General features: G+C 39.0%; 1 protein-coding gene across 1 annotated transcript; it reads left to right on the top strand.

Moving 5' to 3' along the window:
• The first annotated feature begins 7,815 nt into the window (after positions 1 to 7,815).
• LOC114136121 (protein-glutamine gamma-glutamyltransferase 6-like) lies at positions 7,816 to 23,658 on the top strand. Its single transcript, XM_028003916.1, has 15 exons — positions 7,816 to 7,981; positions 12,238 to 12,408; positions 12,522 to 12,776; positions 13,658 to 13,776; positions 13,872 to 14,000; positions 15,150 to 15,327; positions 15,678 to 15,813; positions 16,654 to 16,763; positions 18,542 to 18,657; positions 18,744 to 18,870; positions 20,062 to 20,255; positions 20,566 to 20,740; positions 21,109 to 21,272; positions 22,576 to 22,709; positions 23,202 to 23,658. Exons 1-15 carry the CDS (start codon positions 7,945 to 7,947, stop codon positions 23,347 to 23,349), a joined length of 2,193 nt encoding a protein of 730 aa, XP_027859717.1. The 5' UTR covers positions 7,816 to 7,944; the 3' UTR covers positions 23,350 to 23,658.
• Positions 23,659 to 25,408: the final 1,750 nt, after the last annotated feature.

Below are 25,408 nucleotides of genomic sequence, written 5' to 3'. Positions count from 1 at the left end.
CTCCATGCAGCTCGTGTTTTGTCCATGTTTGGAAGCACCTATCTGTGCGAACAGATGTTTTCAAAAATGAATTTTAACAAGACCAAGCACAGATCGCGCATTACTGACGAAAACCTACACGCCGTTTTGCGGATTGCCACAGCACAAGAACTAACATCGACGAACTGACTAGGGGAAAACGGTGCCAGACATCCGGCCAGAAAACATTGGTAAGCACGAACAAACTAAATTTAAATAGAATGAATGTAAAACCAAAACTCAGTATACTGGAATATGTATATAGTTTATTGATTTTACTTGTGTTTTGTTTTGTGTTTAGTTGGTAACAGGGTGAAGAGGGATCAGCTTTGTGTTCAAGGACAGGCAACATCACCTAATTGTTTTGTTCTTATGTGAAATACATGTTCGTTGTGTAATAAATAACGAAAAGGTTTTGTGAATGAAGTTGAGAGTTAATATCATCCATCCATCCATCCATCTTCTTCCGCTTATCCGAGGTCGGGTCGCGGGGGTAGCAGCTTCAGAAGGGAGGCCCAGACTTCCCTCTCCCCGGCCACTTCTTCCAGCTCTTCCGGGGGAATCCCGAGGCGTTCCCAGGCCAGCCGAGAGACATAGTCTCTCCAGCGTGTCCTGGGTCTTCCCCGGGGCCTCCTCCCGGTGGGACGTGCCCGGAACACCTCACCAGGGAGGCGTCCAGGAGGCATCCTGACCAGATGCCCAAGCCACCTCAACTGGCTCCTCTCGATGTGAAGGAGCAGCGGCTCTACTCTGAGTCCCTCCCGGATGACTGAGCTTCTCACCCTATCTCTAAGGGAGAGCCCAGCCACCCTACGGAGAAAACCCATTTCGGCCGCTTGTATCCGCGATCTCGTTCTTTCGGTCATGACCCAAAGCTCATGACCATAGATGAGGGTGGGAACGTAGATCGACCGGTAAATCGAGAGCTTCGCTTTTTGGCTCAGCTCTCTCTTCACCACGACGGACCGGTACAGCGCCCACTTGACAGCAGACGCTGCGCCAATCCGCCTGTCGATGTCCCGCTCCCTTCTTCCCCCATTCGTGAACAAGATCCCGAGATACTTAAACTCCTCCACTTGGGGCAGGACACCCCCCCTGACCCGGAGAAGGCACTCTACCCTTTTCCGGCTCAAGACCATGGCCTCGGATTTGGAGGCACTGATCCCCATCCCGGCCGCTTCACACTCGGCTGCGAACCGCTCCAGCGAGAGCTGCAGATCATGATCTGATGAAGCCAAAAGGACCACATCGTCTGCGAAAAGCAGAGATGAGATCCTAAGGCCACCAAATCGGATCCCCTCGACACCTTGGCTGCGCCTAGAAATTCTGTCCATAAAAGTGATGAACAGAATCGGTGACAAAGGGCAGCCCTGGCGGAGTCCAACTCTCACCGGAAACGAGCCCGACTTACTGCCGGCAATGCGGACCAGACTCTGACACCGGTCATACAGGGACCTGACAGCCCGTATCAAAGGGCCCGGTACCCCATACTCCCGGAGAACCCCCCACAGGGCTCCCCGAGGGACACGGTCAAACGCCCTCTCCAAGTCCACAAAACACATGTAGACTGGTTGGGCGAACTCCCATGCACCCTCCAGGACCCTGCCGAGGGTGTAGAGCTGGTCCAGTGTTCCACGACCAGGACGAAAACCACACTGCTCTTCCTGAATCCGAGGTTCGACTATCCGACGGACCCTCCTCTGTTGTGAGGGTCTGCTGGGAACGTCTGGCAGAATCCCCTGTGAGACGGAGCTTTAACTCCCATCTCCGGCAAAACTTCGAACACGTCCCGGGGGAGGTGGGGGACATGGAGTCTGAGTGGACCGTGTTCCGTGCCTCCATTGTCGAGGCGGCCGATCGGAGCTGTGGCCGCAAGGTTGTCGGTGCCTGTCGCGGCGGCAACCCTCGAACCCGTTGGTGGACACCTTCGGTGAGGGATGCCGTCAGGCTGAAGAAGGAGTCCTATCGGGCCTTTTTGGCCTGTGGGACTCCGGAAGCAGCTGATGGGTACCGGCGGGCGAAGCGACATGCGGCTCGGGCGGTTGCTGAGGCAAAAACTCGGACGTGGGAGGAGTTTGGAGAGGCCATGGAGAAAGACTTCCGCACGGCTTCGAGGCGATTCTGGTCCACCATCCGGCGTCTCAGGGGGGGGAAGCGGTGCAGCACAAACACTGTTTATAGTGGGGATGGTGTGCTGCTGACCTCTACTCGGGACGTTGTGGGTCGGTGGGCAGAGTACTTCGAAGACCTCCTCAATCCCACCAACATGCCTTCCACTGAGGAAGCGGAGCCTGGGGACTCTGGGTTGGGCTCTCCAATCTCTGGGGGCGAGGTCGCCGAGGTGGTTAAAAAGCTCCTCGGTGGCAAGGCCCCGGGGGTGGATGAGATCCGCCCGGAGTTCCTTAAGGCTCTGGATGTTGTAGGGTTGTGTTGGTTGACGCGACTCTGCAATATCGCATGGACATCGGGGGCAGTTCCCCTGGATTGGCAGACTGGGGTGGTGGTTCCCCTGTTCAAAAAGGGGGACCGGAGGGTGTGCTCCAATTATAGAGGGGTCACACTCTTAAGCCTCCCTGGCAAGGTCTATTCAGGGGTCCTGGAGAGGAGTTAATATCAAAACTTGTTTTTATTCTTTGTCTGCTTATCTTTAAAGCAGACAAAGATTAATTTTCCCAGCGAATAAAACTGAAACATCGACAAGCTAACAAGCTAAAGAGCGAAGTTTAGCTGAGCAGTTTAAAAATACTGAGCATATTTTTAAACTGTTCAGTTTAAAAATATTGTAATTTTTAAACTGAGCAGTAATTTTACATCCATGCAAACTCAAATGTAATATTTAAAACTTGAACACATAAAATCAGTTATTTAACAATATAAGGTGGTGTTTAATTTATTTTTAACATTGTATTTTCATACATTTATGCTAGGGTTGCCCAAGTCTAATTTTCCAGACCTATCACTCTGCAACTTTAGATGCGTTCTTTCTCTAACACACCTGGATCATTGACTCATTCATAGGCCTCTACAGAACTGAGTTGCTGCTAATGAGGGAAGTCAACTTTTTGTCCGGGGTATGTTTTAGCAGGGACGCATCTAAAAGTTGCAGTCTGGAGGACTGAACTTGGGCATTCCTGATTTATACCGTCAATGTGGCCCGTTGAGGGTGGCCAATATGCTGAAGTGGCCCTTGGTGAAATTGAGTTTGACACCCCTGCTCTAAGGTGTTCTGGTTTCCCCAACAACCCCCCACCCCTCCGCTGCAGGTTCTTCTGGCTTTCCCAGCACCCCACCCCGCTGCAGGTTGTCCGGGTTTTCCCAAAGTAAAATATGGTCACCCTAGTTTTGCTCCAATGCGGTGTTTTCGAAGCGCACTGAATGCTGCTTTGTAGAAACTTGTTTTGAAACATAATTTTCACGTGTAACATTAAACATATTTGCTTCAAATGGGATTTATAGTAAAGTTTTGAAGACAGTTTTGTCACACAAGTAGCATTTTCAACAGGCATCAACACAGCCACCTACAATTTAGAAACATCTGCGGTGCACATAGGTTTCAACCAGTTAATTTAGCTACCAGTTAACACTAGTGTTAATCTATAGCACTGGCAAGCCGTTTCTAAAAATAGCCACAGGCGCACCTTGCAGCAGACAACGCAAGCTTGTTATCGCTGTGGATCGACAAATCACCTGGCGAATGCACGAGATTGCCCTCCATCCGCAGCAAAATGCAACAGCTGTGGTAAGACTGGACATTTTTCTAAAGTTTGCAGCTCTGCTAAACAAGTTAGAGAAGTAATGCCTGTAGTGGTTGTGCTCATGTTGACCGCAAAAGAAGTTAACTCTACTGATAGACTGCTTTGCAAAGTGAACATTAAAGCTGCGTCAGTCTACTGATTGTGAATTACTGATTGATACAGGCAGTGATGGCATAGTTACTTTGAAAAAATAACTTTAATCGGATTACTGATTACTCCTTGAAAAAGTAACTTAGTTAGATTACTGACTACTTGATTTGGAAAGTAACTAAGTTACATTAAAAGTAAATTTTTTAGTTACTTTCAGCAGCTGCTAACAACAACGCTCTGCCTCCTGTGAAAATTACTGTAGAAGCCTAAATTCAGTTTTTGTTCATTCAGACTTTAGGATAAGTTATGTTCATATTTCTTATTATGATTTGTTTATTTGGATAAAAATGATAACTAGTTAAATCTATTGCATAGTAATTTACTATATTTGACTACACTAAAGTCTTGAAAATTTGCATATCTAATTGGAATTAAGGATTTTAGGAGTGGCTAGCCAGAGTCAGTTGGGCAGTTCGAGTGGAGCCACACAGTTTTTTGACCTCACTCTCTTTCCTTTTAAATTGTCGTTTCTCTTTATTTTTCGTGGAAAGGTAACCTTTGTACCGTTTTTATTATTATTTCTGAAGTAAACCATTCAACTATATTAAGAGGATCCAGTCCCTTTTTTTGGTTTGTCGTTTTCGTCATCAAGTGGACCGAATGGGAATGACTGAGAGCGTCAAACTTATGGCTTCATTATTTAGGAAATTACATTTAGCCATGATTCAATCCATGCCCCACCTCCTGAACATGCTTCTTCTGCTGCACCTGTGTTGCTAACAAAGACAGGCTCTGCTTCTATTGGCTGTGTTGCTGGGTTTGTGCACAAAGTTAAAGTACGTGAGCATGCAGTTCCAGTTCAGCAAAAACTCAGACGCCTTCCATTTGCAGTACGAGAAGCTGTGTCACAGGAACTGGATCTATTTCTGAAGGAGGACATTATCGAACACATTTATGCTTTTCCCTGGATTTCTCCTGTTGTGGTCACAACAAGAAAGGAAGGCAGACCAAGACTATGTGTTGACTTAAGAGAACCTAATAAAGCTATTGTTGCAGACAGTCATCCTTTGCCCCACATGGATGAGCTTTTAAGTGAGCTCAGGGGTGCCTATGTTTTCTCCACCACAGATCTGGCATCTGCATACCACCAACTTCTACTACATGAGAACAGTCGGGACCTCACGGCTTTTATTACACACAAAGAACTTTTTCGCTACTGCCGTGTCCCCTACAGGTTGGCCTCTGCTCCATCTGCATTCAAAAAATGATGGAAACTGTGCTTAAAGGGCTACCTGGTGTGCACAATTACTTGGATGATGTAATTGTTGCAGGATCTTCTCTGCAGGAACATGACAGACGCCTGCGTGCTGTGCTTCAGCATCTTACGGATGCAGGTCTGACACTCAACATGCAAAAATGTACATTTAGACAGTCCAGCCTCAGATTTCTTGGCCACATCATTTCCAAAGATGCCATCCTTCCTGATCCAGACCATAGTGCAGCTATCCGTAATGCCCCACCACCACATGATCTACCATCTCTGCGCTTCTTCCTGGGTTTAATCTCCTGGTACAGTAAATTCCTTCCCAATTTTGCCACAGTAGTGGAATCAATGCGGGCTGTACTGAGAGACACTGTTCACTCTGGTTTCATATGGACTGAAGGGGCTGATCAAAGCTTTAAGGAATTAAAAGAGCTTTTACTGAACAGTCCTGTTCTGGGTCTTTTTGACCCATCTCTCCCAAACATTGTCACTACAGACGCTTCAGACTACGGACTGGGTGGTGTGTTGACCCAAATACACCCAGATAATACTGAACGAACTGTGGCATTTGCATCTTGAACTCTGACCTCTACAGAACGAAAATACTCTACAGTGGAAAAGGAGGCTCTTGTTTGTGTGTGGGCCATGGAAAAATGGAGGTCTTATCTCTGGGGCCGACGTTTCACACTAAGAACTGATCATCAGGAATGAGAGTCGCACGCTGGTCTGCACGTTTGAAAACAAAAGTGAACGTCTTTCCAAGTCCAGAGAAAAGAAGCAAATGCACTACAGTCCAAGAAACAGTTAGACAGAAACAAGAAACAGTATACTGACCAGCGCCATGGAGCAAAGATGCCAACATTCAAACCTGGAGACATGGTGAGGGTAAGAAGACCTGATCATGTTCGCAAAGGCTCATCAAGATTTACTCCACCGCTGTCTGTTGAAAAGCAGATTGGAGGAAGTACTTATGTACTGTAGGTGGTGTACGAGAATAGGATAGAGAGGAGAGAGAAGAGATAAGAGGGAGGAAAGGAATAGGGATGTTACTGTACTGCTGAGCGAGTTATGAATAAACGCTGTTAAGAGTTCTTTGTCTACTTGAGCTTCTACCTTGTCCTAGCTTCCAAACATCATAATTTGCAACACTTAACCTGCAGAACATAAAGAGTCAATTTCAGCTGAATTTGGATTCAGATAGATCAAGTAGAAACTGAAAAGAACCGGATGAAACAATAACGAAGTGATAACCAATGCCTTATTTTCTGATGTAAGATCAAAATGGTCTCAAACTACGAAACCTTTCATTTGCCTTGCGGCTCCATATGTTGTCGCTGTACCGTAAAAGATTAAGAATTATTTGGACAAATGCATCCCGTTGACAGATTCAACGGGATGCTCAAGTAGAAAATCTGTCTACTTGAGCTTCTTCCCCCCGCCCCCCACGGATTACAATAAAATTCCCCCCAAAAAAGAAAAGAAGAAAAAAATCAAGTGGGCACAGACATCGTTCAACCAGACATAAACCTACACACATATTTTGTTTTCAAACTCACACTTTCACACTTCAGGTTGCAACAAACAAACTACAGACCATCTTTACAGTGAAACACTTTTGTGTAACTTTTTTTTTTTCATCCATACTGCTTCCCACCTCCCCCCGCAATGGCACTGCGCCCCCCCAGGGGGCGCGCCCCACACATTGAGAACCACTGGGTTAAATGATCCAAAGAGGAAATATTGCTCTGTTTTTGTTTTGTTTTTGTTTTTTTTCATTTCTTTTAAAGTGTCGCCATGAAAAATCTCTGACCACACTGGCCCCAGTAGTAAATTTGGTCTAGAAGCCTCCAAACCTAACTCCTTACTTGTATAAATATTTTGGTAATACTCTTTAAAATACCAGAATTTTCACATAACTTTTACATTTTGGCAGTTGTCATTTTTGAATATTAAGATGTGATGATCAGTTACTGAGTATTTCAGTAGATTTTTACTAAATACTTTTCACACCGTGAAAAGAATTACAGCTTAAGTAAATCTACTTCAGTAAAAACGTGTTCAAGGTATGCTACTCTGATTGGAGTACAATTTTGGGCACTCTAAACCAATTCTATGTATAAATGATTGTTCTATGAATCACTTTTTTACAACAAAAACTCCATTAAAATATTGTCTATCACTGCAGTGGCCAACCCACTTGAGGAGAGTAAGACGACACGGGCCTTGGTTTGCGTCCCTTATTTTAATTTCTGAAAGGTGGCAACCCTAGTAACTCAGTGGGAGAGTAATCCTTAAGACAGACGTCAGTGTCGTCTTGCATGGCGTGATTTCAGACATTTTAATGAGGCTGCAACACGCATCTCTCTGGGTGTCACAGGTTTATGAAAACCGCCTGTCCATCTCTCAGTTTGCAGATGTTTGTCTGCTGGAACAAATTTTAAGTGTTTTTTTAATGTAAGAGGGAAAGTTTCACTTGAATAAGTTCAGCGACCTGAACTCAGGTACGGTCTTTAAATCTTATCATTTATCTTTTTTTTCTGTTCTAGTGACACTACAGCTGCTTTAGTATTATTTTAAAAAAGTTCTGACTCAACCCGGAGCGAACTGAAAAAACATACGTCACTGAAATGTTTTGCTTGGCAGACTCTCAGAGAATTTGTAATGAGGTTGCACAACCCTTCAGGAAACTAAAAGTGGTTGGGTGTAACAGGGACGTCTAAATCCACCTGTGCATCGCGTTGCTTGCAGTCGTGTTCCTGCTACAGCAAATTCAGCCGTTTCTTCATTACAAGAGAGAAAATTCTGCAAAGAGAGAAAATGAAGGTTGACTGGACTCTGAACTATCCAAACTCAGGTATGCTCTAAAAACATTGTCGTTGATTTTCTCTTGTCTTTCAGAGACATTTGACTGAGCTCTGTGTGAACCGCCTGTAACTGTAGCAACAGATAAATCAGAAGTGTGTTATATTGTGCTAAACTTTAATCTGACGCACTAATAAAAAATAAATGTTGTTTTTGGATCACGTTGTTTCCAGAAAGCTGTTTTACAGTTACAGCTCTTCCTAACCAATCTTGTCTCAGTGGGATCTCAGCCTGAAGGAGGAAACCAAAGTCATCTGCTTAAAATGTTAAATAATTTACATGGAATAAGAATCTGTTAAAATCGATGCTGTTTGTGCCGACATGATGACAACCCAACAGCTCTGAAGCAGGAAATCATGAACTTTAGACTAAACAATCAATGCTTTGCTTTTGTAAATGATGGCACATTTTTTGCTCGCTGCGTTTTACTTACGTATTTATTTATTTCATTTAGTAGCTCACACTTTTCTCAGCTTTTTGTTCACAAGAGGTTTCCAAAACTTGCAACCCTGAAAACTGGTGACTGACAAACACAAGCATCACAAATATCCAAACTTAGCAAGAGTTACATTATGAAAGTCTGGAACTGTTTTTTAAACTCTTTACTTCTTCTTTCATCTGTGTCAATGTTCTTAATATCATCTCTATTTTTTATGTTAGGATCTTTCTTAAACTTACTGAAAATGTTTCTTTCTCAACAGACTACATTTAGAGACAAACCTCATGTAGCTCAAAGACATAAAACTTTCAGAATTATTTTCAATCCATTACAGAAACTTTTTCCAGGCTTGTTTGTGTTTAATTGCACAAGTTTAATTCACAAATAAACTCTGGTGACACATGACTACAACACAAAGATGTGTGTATTATTTGCCCTTCCCACATACAGATGCCAATAATTACAGAACACACCCAGAAGGTGAGCCAGGTGATTTGTTGAGGTTTCTATGGAAACAGAAAATAACGCAGTCTCTGCTTTCTGAATAAATACTACTGTAAGGTGAAGTCATTGTTGTACGCAATGATTTAATGTGAAGGTTTTTAGTCAGGGCATGATTAAAGAAAAGATAAATATATCTGCATCTGTCATTTCCAGATGCTGATTGTTAATTCTTCAGCACAATAAATCTAAACTGAGGCTTTTTCCTGACAAATATGGAGTGAAATGATAAAAATGGAAACTTATTGGAAAATTTGCAACAATCCTGAATGTTTTCTACTTTTATATACTATTTTATATACTACTTTCTGTTTTCTACCATTGAAGAAATGTCACAATTTGAATCCACAAAGCTCCTCCGTGGAGCTGCAGTCTCCTCACAGAGCAGCTTTCAGACTCAGTTCCTTCAGACTAGCGGCAGCAGCAACTAGCAAACACCTGGTGAAGTTGCACATCTGCTGAACTTATCATACAAGCTACTTCTCAGTCCACTGCTCCGTAGAACGGTCGCAAACTGATGAAGTCAGAGTGTTAGGAAGAGCAGGAGCTTCTTAAAGAGACAGAGGCCTAATTTCCAGGAGTCAGATTGAAAAGTCAAGTTTCTTTTAAGTTATGTTTTATATGAACAGCATTTTTATAACAACATAGTGGTATAAAATGGCAATATGTGCCTGGAAAATACACAAACCACAAGCAGCGATTGTTTAGCATTCAATTAAAAAAAACAATTAATTATCCTTATGCTTCATAATCAATCATTTCATTTTTTTATTAAATGGCAATAATTATAAATTCAAACACATTTTGATCCTCAGCTGTATTGATAAATAAACGAAAATGTTTTGTTTTATGATGATTTACAGCGTTTAGGTTAAGTTGAGGTTGTTGTTCATCCACCTGGAGACGGTTAGATCCAAAATGCTTCACAGCAAGAAAACAAACCGGTTTCTACGTCATATTCTTCTAGAACATGTAGCGACGCTGGAAAAACGGTTTACAGATTTACTCTGACTTGTTCTGTCAAGCATTTAATTTTATATCAGGATTGTTAAACTCTGAGCATCTCGTCAGATTCTGCCCCAACACTCGTTCAGAAAACAGATTCCAAATAAATAATTTAGACCTTTAAAATTTCCTGTAATTAATTAACGAAGATGATGAGTTAAAGTATAGGTTTTCTCAGGTTTCCTCCCATGTGTGGAACATGCCAACATGCTATGGAACATGCTAACGCCTCCAGGCTGTTACTCAGAAGCCTACATGCGAGGCGTGTTGGTGTCTTTCCCAGCATTATTTCCTGCTGGAACATGCCTTGTTCACATGTACATGGATTTAAGGAACCAACACCCAGAATGCTGCACAACGTCATTTGGCTTTTCATTCAATAAAATAAATCCAGATCTTTCCACTCCCTCTCTAAATCCAAACAGATTTGTTGAATTATACATAACGGATTAAGGTGTGAAACCTTCATCAAACTTAGTTCATCAAAGTTTCGCCTCTCAAAGTTCAAGTTTTTAACCAACACATAATCAGTATAATTAAAGAGACTTATTGCTGAGAAAAAGTTTGTTGTTTCTTCTAGTTTGTATGTTTGTGAAAGATAACGTGTTTAAATGAACGCGTTTATAAAAAATTAAACTGTATAACTGGTTCAGCCGCACGTTTTTTTTACGCTGCTGTCGAGGAATTGTGGTTTGCTCATCTTCACCGACTTGTTGGAATTCAGCCACTTTGGAGGATTTACAAGCATAAACCAGCTTTTGAAGTTAAAGCCACAGCATGTCTAATCAATTTAGGTCAGGCCTTTGACTAGGCCCCACTACAGTCTTTATTTTGTTTCTTCCAGCTATTAAGAGGTGACGTGTTTTGGACTGGTGGATCCATTTCACACATCTTCCATGTCAGGCAGTAAATCTACCATCAATCTACCAACATATTTTACCAGCGGTTTGATGTTCCTTTTTATGACGCTAAAAGTTCCCAAAGGTTTTGGGAACAAGATGTCTTCGGGCAAAACAGAGATGAATGTTCTTTTTCAATATGGGATTTTCAACATGAAACTACGACCTGTGGCGCTGCAGTGGAGGCATGAACTCTGACCCTAAATAAGGCTAGTGTACGGAGCTAAATTGGGGCCATAAAGTTTATTTTAAAAAGTCTTGAAACTAAAAACAAATTAGAGATTGAAAAACAAACATTTGAAAATAAGACCTTGAATATGAAAAGTAGTTTTTAACATTATTTTCCTGTTTCACATCCTTATTTTAAGTTTAAAATATTTATTTTCAGTAAAAAGACATTTCAGCATCAAAATAATTTTCAGTTTCAAATTTTTTTGATGTAACAAACTTTATGCCACCAATTTAGCTCCATACGAGTGACGCCTGCAGGTCTTTGGCTGTCGCTCTCGCTGTGATTTTTGGGTGATTATGATCAGACTCAGAAAGTTCACTACAGTTCAACGTTTTCACCGTTTGACTCTCTCTGGTTCTCTGGACTTTTTTTCAGGCCCGTAGATGTCAGCTATTTTGTGACACATTAATTCCTAAATTTTAAAGATTTTAGGTGTTGTCTCTTTAGTCAGGGAGATGCTATTGAAATGTTTTCTTGATTGATAACTGGTGTGGCCGTGATCTGGCCGGGTGTGGAAACTGAATGCAGATTTTCAAGATATGACACATCACAGCTAATGGGTGGGAGCAATTTCCACACCACAGCATTTAGATCTTTTAAAAGCCTTTGTTAAACTGCTGCATTTTACCCGAGTTATCTATGTCTGGTATTTATTTAAGTTAAATAAAGTGACAAACACACAATCAAGTAAGAAAGGGTGAAGCACTTTTACTTTCCTCTCCATGGACGAGGTTCATGAAGTTATGGCTGTAAAAATAGTTTACAATGACATTTGGAGAAGCAGCATTCAGCTTCTAAGCACCACAAATCTGGAACAAACTTCCAGAAAACTGCAGAACAGCCGAAACACTGAGTTCCTTTAAATCAAAGCTAAAAACAAACCTCACAAAGTCACTTTTCCAACCATGATAATTGAATCATAGTTGATCTATGATCAATAAACAATAAACATCAAATATGTTGATGTTTATTGATGATTTTGATGATGGCATTCATCAAAATGTTTCGTTTGTTTCTGGTTTCTTAATTGCTGACTGTCTTTTGATTACTTTTTATTTTGTGTTTTTATGACATAAAGAATTTTAAACTGCCTTGTTGCTGAAATTTGCTATACAGACAAACTTGATGGATTGATTTGTGCCACAGTTTTAAACGTTTTGTTTTCCTTTCAGTTTTTATCGGACTCGACCTGCACAGTGAGACCAACAACAAAGAGCATCGCACCAGTGAAATCTCAGTGAAGGAGCTGATTGTGAGACGAGGCCAAGCCTTCAAGCTAACCCTCCGACTGGCACCACCTTTCAGACCCGCCTTCGATCAGCTCACCATGACCGTTGTGACAGGTCGGCCTTTTATTCCATCATTTATATGCAGCTTAGAAAATCAAACAGACTAAGTTGCGATCTGTTTACACAGATTTAACATGAAATGCTGTTGCCTGACTTCCTCTCTCTAGGAGAACATCCGTCTGAAAACCTGGGGTCAATGTCGCGGTTTGGGGTCCCAGACAAAGTCCAACGTTCTGGTTCTGCTAAGGCGGTTTGGAGAGCGGAGCTTCAGCGGAGCTCCAGTCCTGAAACGGGAGTGTTGGTGCTGGCCATCACGCCTCCAGCTGCCTGTCCGGTGGGGGAGTACAAGATGTCTGCCAAACTGGGGGAGGAGGAGAGGGACCTGGCAACCCTTTCTGTGCTTTTCAACCCCTGGTGTCCTGGTAGGTTTTTGGTCTCTGCCCAACACCAAAGTGTCCAAACTTTGGGGGGTTAGACATGCTGGTCATTCAGTCCTTTATCCATTTTGTTCTTGTAAGATTTTCCCCCCAATTTTCTCAGTTTAGAAAACAAAAACACTTCTGTCTTCTTCTATTGTCTTTTTGTACTCCTTCTAACAATACATGATTTTTAAAATATTTTTACATATTCTGCTCATTGTTAATAAGTCAAAGATTAAGTTATTTATCTTAAAGTTATTTTTACTTAATGTCAGAGTCAACTGGTTCAAACAGGAATTAATCAGTTAGAATGGGATGTGCAATAAGCTTTCATACAACAGTTTTATTATAATTTTAGTGTGGAGGTTAGACATTTTTGTGCCTGTTTACCTCCAAAATTCATTAAATTAAATAGAGAAAATGAAACCAATGTTTAAAAAGCTGCGTAAGTCTTTAAGTTTATGTACCATATAGAAGTATTAAGAAAATTGGAAACTGAATTGTAAAAAGAGAAAATAGATTTTTTCTTTTTTTTTTGTACAAAAGAAACAAAATAAATATATATTTTTACTTTTTCTCTGCCTTACTTTTTAACAAAATGTTGAAAAGGTTGATTTTTCAGACAGGATAGTTAAGACCAAATAAGAAAATGAGCTCATATTATTTTAATAAAACTCAGAAATGCATTCCCATGCTGTGTTTTAGTTTATGGTTTTCTGTGTTACTACATTACCAAAGGTTTTTAAAAATATTTTCACTCTTATACAGCTATGTTTTCTCAAATTATTGGATACATTTCATAATTGTTATATTTATTAATGTTAATGCAACATTTTTTTGTACCTGCTAATATTAATTCCGAATCGTTTTCTTTTTTTGTGCAGAGGATTGGGTCTTTCTGCCAGATGAGGCCGAGAGGCAAGAGTACGTGATGAATGAACACGGCATAATCTACAAAGGAGTTGATAAGTACATTGATCCAACTCACTGGGACTTCGGACAGGTAGTCATACTTTATTACTGTTATAATTGAACATTTATTTACATTTTCTGTTGTAAACTAGATTAAAGGTCATCTGTCTCTCACTTGTTTTCCAGTTTGAAGAGGATATGGTGAAGATTTGCATGAAAATACTCGACTACAACGTGAAACACAAGCAGGACCCGGCTGACGACGTTTCCGCTCGCTGTAACCCCATCTACGTCAGCCGTGTCGTCACATGCATGGTGGGCAACAGTCTCTATTTTTATACATATGAAAACATTTTGTAATCATGCTGTGATGCTTCAGAATAATACAATCTGGGTTTAGAACAGATTACAAAAACACTTAAACACAGTTTAGTTTCGTTTGTGTTTGAGTTTTAGCCAGAATTTCATTTTTATTGGAAAATACATTTACTTTCCCAGTAAACTAAAGTAAAACTTTAATGTATTTTGTATTAATAGTTTAATATAAGTTATTCTGTTAAAAACATTACCTATCTATATTTATTTTTAAATTAATAAAACAGAAACACTGTTTACATCTTTCCGCTTGCACCATGCTGTGAATATGAAATGTGACATGAAATCTACCTGTAGCAAATAAAGTTAAATATTACAGAAAATACTTTCACTTAAAATATTTGAAACATTTAATATTACAGACTAACTGTTTAAAATTGAGAGAGAGAAGTCCAAAATTTTCAACTTTAATTCACAATATCAGTTATGCCTTTTCTGCGATGCATTTGTTTAACATTAATAAAATACAGGAAAATCTTTGACTGAAATTGTTTATTTTAATGGAAAGATGAATTATTTGAAATTTGGACAAATCTCAAAAAAGAGGAATTAAAAATATCCCTCATGTCAATTTAAATTGGTGAAAGTCTCATACTGTTTGATCATTAATTAATCGGACCAAATGCCGCCAGGCCTTGACACTATACTGACACCTAGTGGTCAACTTGGTATCCATGCCACTTTTTACCAAAAAACGTTTTGATAAAAACGGTTCAAATTATCAATCATTTAATGTTTAAAAATAAACCAAACCAAAACTTAAAGTTAAGTAGAAATGTTGGTATTTTAAAGACCAGAATAACAATAATTCATATGTTATAAAAAAATAACAAAATTAGCCAAAAGAAAAAAATTCCAAATCAGTTTTTTGATATAAAATTAGCAAAAACTGCAGTTGTGTGTCCGGGGAATTTTTGGTTAAAACATGTTCTTCATTCAGCAGGTAGAGAATCCAGAAATTTAAGACAAGCTCCTAAAGTACATTTTTATGTTTTATTTTTACTCTAAAAGGTCCATTAAGTTAGGTCCATAGTGTTGCTTTCCTGAGAATAAAAACGATTTTTGTTTTTTTTTCAATTGTTCTTCCAGATTAACAGTGAAAATGGGGGCGGCATCCTGAAGGGCCAATGGGGAATGGACTTCAGAGGCGGGGTCCCGCCCACTCACTGGAGCGGAAGCTACGCCATCCTTAAAAAATGGTCCAACTCCGTCTTCAGCTCTGTGAAGTACGGACAGTGCTGGGTGTATGCTGCTGTCATGTGTTCAGGTAATATTCCTCCAATTTAAATAGTATTTTAATTGATATTTTATAAGATGTTTATTGGCAACAGCAAAGGACATTTACAGAAAGATTAGATGTATTTGGGCCCGTATTTGTAATTGTGACCAAAGTATTAGAGAAAAAATCAAAAACACAGCAATTGCAAACAACTTTTGTTTGTTGTAAAACCCTTCGACCCTGAAAATGTGGCTCAAATATTTATTGAAAACCTCCAAACTAAAATGACATTTCTCCAAAAATGAGTGTCTGTCTATAAATGTAACTTTTGATTTCCACAAATAAAACCAAAATAGCTGTTGAAGCATCTTTATGATGTTTTTCATGCGTGGCTGCAGTGATGCGTCTGCTGGGCATTCCCTGCCGCGTCGTCACCAACTACCAGTCGGCTCACGACACCAACAAGAATCTGACTGTCGACACTTACTACGCTGACTACGGAGTGAGAGAGAAAGAGTCCAAAGACAGCGTCTGGTGAGAAGCTTCACACATGGAGGATTTAAATCGATGCATAGTCCATATGTTTTATTTGCCTTCTTCCTAAAGTCAGTGAAACAAATAGTGACAGAACAAACTTTGGATTTTAGCCTTTGGAAGCTGGAGTAAAAGAAACAGAAAGAATGGTAAAACAATAAATTTACAGAAGTAAGATTATAACAATAGCTGCGTTTCCATTACCCATAAAATTGCAAAAAATAAATTTGCTTAAACTAATTGTGAAAAAAAAGTAATGTTTAAGGTAAAGATGTTACTACTGGCGGAAACACTGAAGATAACAGGAAGTAGTCAGAGGATGATTGTTTGTTTTGTTTCTTTCGGACAATCTGCAGCTGGCCTGGCTCCATTGTCCGGAGGCAGTCCAGCTGCAGAAGAGCTATGTGTTGAATCCATTGCTCTTCTGTAAAATTTCCCCAACATGCTGCATACACAGCCGCTCCGAAGTAGGCGGGGCTTGTCGCTCCACCGCCTGAATAAGACACTGACATCACCTCTGATTGGCTCATAGATGAAGAGCGCTAGCGCCACCATGGCTGAATTATAAATACATCTCATGCTACTGTTTACATCCATCACTGCCATGATTTTTAATGACTTCTTGCATGAACAAGCTTATTCACGCGTGATTTTAACTGAATTTCTTTTTTAATGGAAACACCGCAATTGCCAAATTGTGGTTTTTTGGACATTAGCAGAATATGGAGAAGAATTTGCACACATTAGTAATAGAAATTAACAAAATACTGTATGTGACAAAGGCCATAAAGCTGCTTGAGTCTGAGCTGCTTTCATAAAATCTGTGAATGTTGTTTTAAGGAATTATCATGTCTGGGTCGAGGGCTGGATGAGGCGACCCGACCTGGCGAAAGACGGTAAATATGACGGCTGGCAGGTTTTGGACCCAACTCCACAGGAAAAGAGTGACGGTACGATCAAACCTGTATCTATAGACGTGTCTTTTCAAACTTTCCTCTGATCACCTGGATCTCTTCTTGCCAGAATTGTTCAATCTGATGTTAAATGATGTAAAGTTTACACTGCAAAAACTATTTTTAACCAAGTATGTTTTGGTCTAATTTATAGTACAGATATCTTATTACGCTTGAAATAAGACAAAACCTACAAGTAGCTTTTCAGCAAGATATAAGATATATAAGAGTTTCTTCTAAATCAATAATTCCTTAATATTGATGAAAAAGTTCTGGTTCCATTGGTAGATTATTATTAACTTATGGGAAATTGTCTTGCTATAAGTAAAATAATCTGCCAATGGAACTAGTACTTAATTTGTATTATTTCAAGTGTATTTGGATATTTGCACTAGAAACTAAACAAAAATTACTTTGTGTGTTTTTGCAGTGTGATTATGTGTCTTGTTAAGTTTTACGTTTGAACTTTTAATTTTATTAAAAAAACAGGCTGCGCTATTTCAACACTTAAAATTATGTTGACTGATTTAATTTGATTTGTATCAAAGTGTAAGGCTGATGGAAGTGAAGAATACTATACTTCCCCAACGTCTGGTGTCCAAGCTAGCAAACCTTGGGCTCCCATCAGCCACCTGCAGCTGGATCCTGGACTTCCTAACAGGTCGCTCTCAGAGGGTCAGACTGGACCCCCACACCTCCACTGCTCTGAGCCTGAACACCGGATCGCCACAGGGTTGTGTGCTCAGCCCACTTCTCTACACCCTCTACACTCATGACTGTGTCTCCAACCACCTCAGCAACAAGATCATAAAGTTTGCAGATGACACGACTGTTGTTGGTCTCATCTCAGGCGGGAAGGGGGAGCTGGAGTACAGGGATGAGGTGCAGCGGCTGTCAGAGTGGTGCAAAGTCAATAACCTGCTCCTCAACACCTCCAAAACAAAGGAGCTGGTGATCGACTTCAGGAAGAACAAAACGGACATCCAGCCTCTCACCATCAGTGGGACCTGTGTGGAGAGGGTCCCAGTGTTCAGGTTTCTGGGCATGGAGTTGGAGGACAAGCTAACCTGGAGCACCAACACCAAGGAGCTGTTGAAGAAGGCACAGCAGAGACTGTACTTTCTGAGAATACGCAAGAAGAACCATCTCCCCTCAGACCTGCTGCAGGCCTTCTATCACTGCTCCATAGAGAGTGTGCTCACGTACGGTCTGTGTGTCTGGTACGGCAGCAGCACATCAGCGGACAAGAAGGCGCTCCAGAGGGTTGTTAGGGCAGCAGAGAGAACCATAGGCTGCCCCCTCCCCACTATGGAACAGATTCACACTTCCAGGCTCCACAAGAAAGTTTTGGACATTTTAAATGACTCTTCACACCCTGGCCATGGTCTCTTCCAGCTGCTGCCATCAGGCAAGAGATACAGAGCAATAAAAACCAGGACAAATCGCCTAAAAAACAGTTTTTACCCGATGGCAATCATGGCACTAAATTCAAAGGCATAAGAACTTCTGCTCTTGACACCACTTTGTTAAAAATGTCAATTCTGTTGCGACACCTCCAGGCGCTGCAACCATCTTCTGATGTCTCTTTATTCTCATTTTGTACTATTTATTTCTTTATCTTGGTATATTATGTATATACACATAACCTGCATCTTAACTCGAGTCGAGCAAATCTCAATCTGTAATCTGTTGATGACAATGACAAATAAATCTTATCTTATCTCTCTTATCTTATCTAAGAGGAATAAACCTCTAGTGTTATTTTACTCATGCAGGTATGTTCTGCTGCGGCCCGGCTCCAGTCTCAGCCATCCGGAACGGAGACACTCACCTGAAATACGACATCCCGTTTGTCTTCGCCGAGGTCAACGCTGACTGCATAACCTGGCTGGTCAGTGGAAAAACATGAACCTTCTCTGAATTATTTCTGAGCCGGTCCTTATATTCACCTTCTGTTTTTATTGCATGCTCCTTTAGGTCAAACGTGATGGTTCCATGGTAAACATTGAAACGGACTCTATCAAAATCGGGCAAAACATTTCAACCAAGTCAGTCGGCACCAACAACAGGATGAACATCACAGACAGCTACAAGCAGAAAGAAGGTTTCTACTCTTTTCCATCACCGTTTTTAATCTGATTACTGCAAAGCAGGCTTTAGTACAGATGGAATGCTCAATTAAATGTAATAACTTCATACTATAATATTGTGTCCAAAACATTCACTATGACAGTACCAATGTAATATCAAAATATTACAATTATATTTCAGTATTTTGTTCTACTTTCAGAAGTGATTCTTACTTAAAATCTCAACTCTCAACGATTGTCTTCATTTAACAAAATTAATGAAATCCTAATTTTTAATGTGGGGATTCTTGTTAATTAAGATTAAATAAAAACATACATATTCAATTTGCAACAGAAAGAAAGAGAGAAACGTAGCTGTGCTTACGCTAAAGCAATAATCATAAATATTAGTTTCGCTAATGTGAAAGCGCTATATCAGCATTGTATTTAGTGCAAGCTAATGCTAATGCGCTAACTTCAGCCTTATTGATACTCATCGTGTAAATAACAAAAATGTGCTGTAACAGTATATAGGCTGCCTTTTGTAAAGATACACAGTAAAAAAATTTAACAGCAATAACTTAGTTTATTTAGCTTTTCATTAAAAAAGTGTGTTCACTTTTTAAAGTCATATTTTCACCATGTTATTCTTACAGAATTTCAAGTTAAATATTTAAATCCAAGTTAAATAATTATTTTTGAATGAAATACTTAATGTGCAAACAAAATATTTTGAACTTGCAAGTTATAATATTTAGTTTGGAAACTAAATATTTAGCTTTACATACGTAGATAGTAGCTGGCATTTGTGAATGAACGTGTAACATAGTGAAAGTAAGATTTTTCTTTTAATAACAGGCTAAATAGAATAAATTATTGCTGTTAATTTTTTTTTCTGCGTCTCTTTACAGACACCGCAGGTTTGTGATATGTTAGGAAGATAAGTGCACTAAATGTTTTAAAAGTTATTGAAAGTGTGGCCACCACTGCACAGGATTACGACATTCCTCTGCTCATTGAAACGATGATTTCTGATATCCTAGCATGGTTTTAATCCTGTGAATGGGGCAAATAATTTTCACAACTCTCAAATTTTTCAATCACAAACAAGCAGTGAATTCTCAGTTCAAATGGTGATCTTTGGTAGTCAAAACATGTAAGCAATTCATCGAGGAAGCCCATTTTTGATGCAGTTTTACTGATTAAATGAACCGTCATGTTCACAGGAACAGAACAGGAGAGAAGCATCTTCCAGTACGCCCTCACCAGGCTGGAGAACGAAGGGCAGGGAGAAACTTGTGTTGGTGATGAGAAAGTTGGAAATGGGACAAACGTGAATAATGGATCCAATGAAAATGCTACAAACAATCCAATATGCAGTCCAACGCCGCCACCACAACTCTTCATTCGATTTGAAGAGGTACAGTCATCAACATTTGCTGGATGATAAATTGTCCCTGTAGTTATTGAAAATGGTTTACAATTTGATAAATGTTTTGAAAATGTTATCTTTTGTTGAGTATTCACTACCAAACCAATGAATACATAATCGCGATACTAGAACTACTGCTGTAACTAATAAAAACTAAACAATAAACAGAACAAGCGATTCTGATAATCACTAAATTATGATTTAATACCACAATATTATGAGTAACAAAGATTTCATTTTAAAAAGCTGAGTAGCAGAATCGAAACGTCTCCATTTCTTTCAATTTGTGACGCTGAAGGTGTCCAAGCCGGTGGACGGCGAGGATGTGAGTCTGAAGCTGATTCTGAACAGCGACAGCAGCGCCACCAGGAGGCTGTCCATCAACATCGCCGTCCAGGCCATGAGGTTCACCGGGCAGCCGGCCGGAAACATCCTCAGTGAGGCGCTGGAGCAGGAGCTGCTGCCCGGCAAAGGTCATCCTCTTTATGGACACTAACTACGGTGGCCCTGGAGTTCAAACCACATCAACAGTTCACTAAACACAGCTACACATAACAATAAATAAATAAATGTAATAAAATATATTTTCTTAATTTGCTGTTTTCTTAGTTAATGTTGTGTTTTCTTAATTTCTAGTTTGCCCACTGTGGTATTTTGCGATTTGTAGTCGGTTAATGTCGTAGTGTTTTGCATTTCGGGCCACCATGCTTTTTACAAGATAAAATTGTTACTGCTGTATCCAACATCTCAGATTCTTTTCTTTAGACTTTTGATGTTTTTGAGGCTTTTGATATGCTCAAAATCAACTTTAGATCCCATTTCTTTCTTTTTGTCCCTCCAGATCTGATCGTCCCCATCCTGGTCCCGTTCTCAACTTACCAGAAATACATGATTGGACGTGAGAGCATGAACATTTCAGCTGTGATCACCGACCAACAGAAGAAAAATCACATGTTCCTGGCAGAAACCCGCATTGTGCTGATGAAACCCCCAATCTCCATCACCGTGAGTATTTCTCCTAACAGAGAAATAGATAAACAATATTTAAATTCCTATCAATGACAAGAACACAAAGTATTGACCAGAAAAAAGTGTAGGAAGAAGCACAAACTTACTAAACCTTCACTTTATTATATATAAAGCATCATAAAAACAAAGCAGCATAATCTTTTCTGTATGTTTTCTAAATATATCACTGAATTCCAGTTGCTAAACAAACTCAAAGAAAACCGATCAAACCTTATAGTATTTATTTAGCAAATGATTTTTATATACATTATTTTAACAATAAAAAACAGTTTTATCTCTTCCTCCAATTATTCCACACCTGAATAACTCTGACTGAAGTGAAATTATTTTTAATATTTGCCCTGACCTTTGGTTTTGTTAAATAAATCATTTTATGAATAAATATTATGATCATATCCACATTTTCCTTCCATCTTTATTCTTTCCTTCCTCTCATGATGTTCCCATCACTTTTCACTGCATATAACATTTTTGCGTCTTTGACTTAGAGCAATGGAAAAATATAAATACAATAATTATTCCATTGGATTTAAGAGTAACAGTGAGTAAAATCATGATGACTAGTAAGTAAGTTTCCAAACAGCTGTTAATCTCTCCCAGCACGCTCATCTTGAGGTCACGGAAATAAAACAAAAGCAAAACAGGGTGTTAAATGTTTAAACTCATGATAATACCAAAAGCTTGAACCAATGTGGTTTGTTTGGAAGGCTTCCCAGAAGGTGTTTTGTCATTATGCAGGACACAGCTTGCTCTAATCCACAACACGTCTGCAAATGTCAGCGAGACCAAATCCCTCCACAATGATGGAAGAGGCTGATAGTCACGCAGAAAACTACCAGCTCAAACTACGGCTGAATCACAGAGGAGTAGATTGTTTTTGTTGTGACTTGGTTATGACTGTAAATTAGGTGTGGGGCAACAAACAAGCAACAAATCCATCCAACTGGCCAAATTTCATTTATCGGATGGATTATGCATTTTCACAAATGATGATTCATACGCAGGTGTCAATTATGGATTTTAGTTCCTGCTTTCTGAAGAACTAAAAGTCACGCAGTGTGATAGAATGAATCCAATAATATATGGAAAAATGAAATTTTTGTACATTTAACTGTATCTTACAGTTTTTATCATCAATTTAATCGTGAAGGTTGTCTGAAAAAGGACAAAGCATCATATTCTAACCGTTTAGCATCAATCTGGAGGTTCTTACAACAAGATGCTTTTAGGTTTCTTCCACTAACTAACTGCAGAAATGCATTGTGTGTTTGGATTGTAGGTGTTTGGTGAAAGCAGAGTGAACAGGGAAATGACTGCTGAGGTGCTTTTCCAGAATCCAGTGAAGGAGATACTGAGAGACTGCAGTCTGACCCTGACAGGAAGTGGCCTCTTTAATGGAGAACTCATAACCAGGTGAGTGTTTTTAATGCAAGTGTGTAGGAATGTATTGAGTTTGTAATGAGTGTGTCATTTATGTATGGTAATAAAAAAACAAACTAAGAGGACCCACAGGAGTTGTAAAAGGTTTTTGGTTTAGAAAGGAGGCTAATTTTTATTTTGGCTCAATATTCCCAACAATACATTTTTAATTAACTTAAAAAAGGAAACAATCTGGCAATAAATACAAAAGTAATATCTACATTTTACTAACACACAGTAAGGACGCTCAGAAACTTAAAATAATTTTTTAAAATCTTATGTTCATGTTTTTTTGGGAAAAGTTACATGACCTGTTTTCATAAAATGTTAAATAATCAATAAAACCTGCAATTTTCTTCCTCAATGACTTTATATTAACAGTTCTTTGTACCATTGAGCAAATCTAAATGCTCTGGGAATCATAAGTCAGCAAAGTAAACATGTATTTTGTGTTTTTACTTTAAAAATGTTTCTTTGTCCTCACAGACTCCCAGATCTGCTGCCAAACAACCGAGTTCGTGTGAAGTTTCATTTCGTTCCCTATAGGAGCGGAGACAGGACTCTTCTAGTCGACTTTGACTGCGCTTCGTTCAGAGACATCAAGAAAAGCTGCACAGTCATCGTCAAACCTTAAATTTCTCTCATCCACTTCCTTCGTTCCTTTAAAGCAAGATGGCTGATGCAAGCATTAATACATTTACTGATAATAATGATTTGATGTGTTTTCTTTTCAGTGAGAATAAAATGTGTAAAATCTATGCAAAGTTTTGAAATCAGAAATTTATTTTTTTGACAAGAACAGAAACACACCGGTCCCATAAAACTTTGTACGCCTAAGAACTGTGAAATGTAGTTTTAAAAAGTGTTTTTCTCTGGTTTATTTATGAACTTAAATTTTCTTTATGAACTTAAATTTGCTCAACAAAATTCATCCTGCCATTAATAAAAACAGATTGAAAATAACCAGTTTTATAATAAACTGCATTTTATGTCAGAAGCTGATTTATCTACAGCCTGTTACAGACCTTGCTATGTCAGTTGCCTTTAAAGTGCTTTATGTTTATTTTTGTAGGTTTAAAAAGTTAACTTCCATATATGTTTTCTCAGTGTGTTACAGTGTTTTTTTGTCTGAAAAGTCAAAAAACAGTGTTTTTTTTACTTATTTTAATATTGTTATTCAATTGTTATTCAATATAAATTGAATAACAATTTCATTGTTATTCAATAAAATTATGTATAATTAAATATATATGCAGTAGTCCTGATGTTCAATGATAAGTCACCAAAAAAACATTGAAAGTAATCAGTGCTAGCTGTTTTGGTTTTTTTTTAATTATTCTAGTGAATAAAAATATAAAACACAGTGTCAAGTTTCCCTTTAATTTGTGTAGCTTCTCCAAATAGATACACCAACACAGATTTTTTTAATCAACTGATTCACTTAAAGGACCAAGCAGTTTTCTTCCTCTACCCTCCATTTATTTATCAGTGTATTGGACATTTCTTTTACCCCAAAAAGAAGAAAAAAATAAATATTACTGACCTTCATTACTTAAGTTTACACAAATTAATTTTATTCAGAAAAGAAAATACTAGCAACCCACTGTGAATCAACCTACAAAGTGATTCAAGTTAAATGAACAAAATGATTAATTTAAATTCTTTAACTTTTAAGTCCTATATTTCAAATTAATATTTACATTTCAAATGTTTGCCTTTTGAAATAATGAGTGTTTATTATGCAAATATAAAAAATACTTATTTAATGTTTAATAAATAATTTAACTGTTAACTTCATTTAAAAAAATCACAATACCACAATTATTCCAACCATAAAAATCACCAATTAATATGGTAGAGTTCACAACTACGATATAATATTTAAGTTCAGATGTAGCGCACAACACAGGTGTTAACGAGCTGGTATACAGCCGGAAGCTAGGCTAGGCTAGGCTAGGCTAGGCTAAAGCTACTCCAGGATGTAATAATCCAGCCTCTGTCCTACCGGCTGCCTGTCTGTAGATGATATTCCGGCTCCTCACAGGTTCGACACACCAGCAGATCATCCTTCAAAATGACACCAAACTCTGTTTGTTCTGCGTTTCTGTCTGCAGCTTCTAATTGTTCCGTCATTTCCGTCCCCATTTATGGGCTGTGTAATACAATCACTGTTCCGCCATGTTTTCCTATGATTTTCCATTCTTTACACCTAGTGAATCATGACTTTAATTTATTCTTTGTCCTTTTTTTCTCCTTCTCACTTTCTTTATTTTGTCTTCTCTTAATCTTCTTTTGAATTCACTTCACATGCAACTTTTGTTTTTCCTCCCATTTCTATGAGCTGAACTCAAATATCTAAACATTTTTATATAAACAAAATAATAATTTCTCTGAAATATTGTTCACAAATCTGTCTAAGTCTGTGATAGTAAGCCTTTCCACCTTGCAGGTGTGGCATATCAAGATGCTGATTAGACAGCATGATTATTGCACAGGTGTGCCACAATAAAAGATGCTGAAATGTCAGATCTTGAGTTCAGCTCATAAAAAATGGGACGAAAAACAAAAGTGTTTACATTTTTGTTCAGTGTTTGAAGGGGAGGCAGAGCAGGTGGACAATGCACCAGACTGCCTGTCATTAAAGAGCCATAATTCTTGTTAATAAGGTATAAAATATGCGGATCATTACCATC

Source organism: Xiphophorus couchianus, chromosome 20, assembly GCF_001444195.1.
Source record: "Xiphophorus couchianus chromosome 20, X_couchianus-1.0, whole genome shotgun sequence".
NCBI classification, from domain to species: Eukaryota; Metazoa; Chordata; class Actinopteri; order Cyprinodontiformes; family Poeciliidae; genus Xiphophorus; species Xiphophorus couchianus.
Note: the sequence above shows the minus strand (reverse complement) of the source record. Positions and strands in the feature narration are given on the sequence as shown.

Coding starts and splice junctions, on each gene's coding strand:
- LOC114136121 (XM_028003916.1), top strand. CDS start 7,945: ATGAAGGTTGACTGGACTCTGAACTATCCAAACTCAG. Junction 15,814..16,653: donor GAGTCCAAAGACAGCGTCTG/GTGAGAAGCTTC, acceptor TGTTGTTTTAAG/GAATTATCATGTCTGGGTCG. Junction 22,710..23,201: donor AATGGAGAACTCATAACCAG/GTGAGTGTTTTT, acceptor TTGTCCTCACAG/ACTCCCAGATCTGCTGCCAA.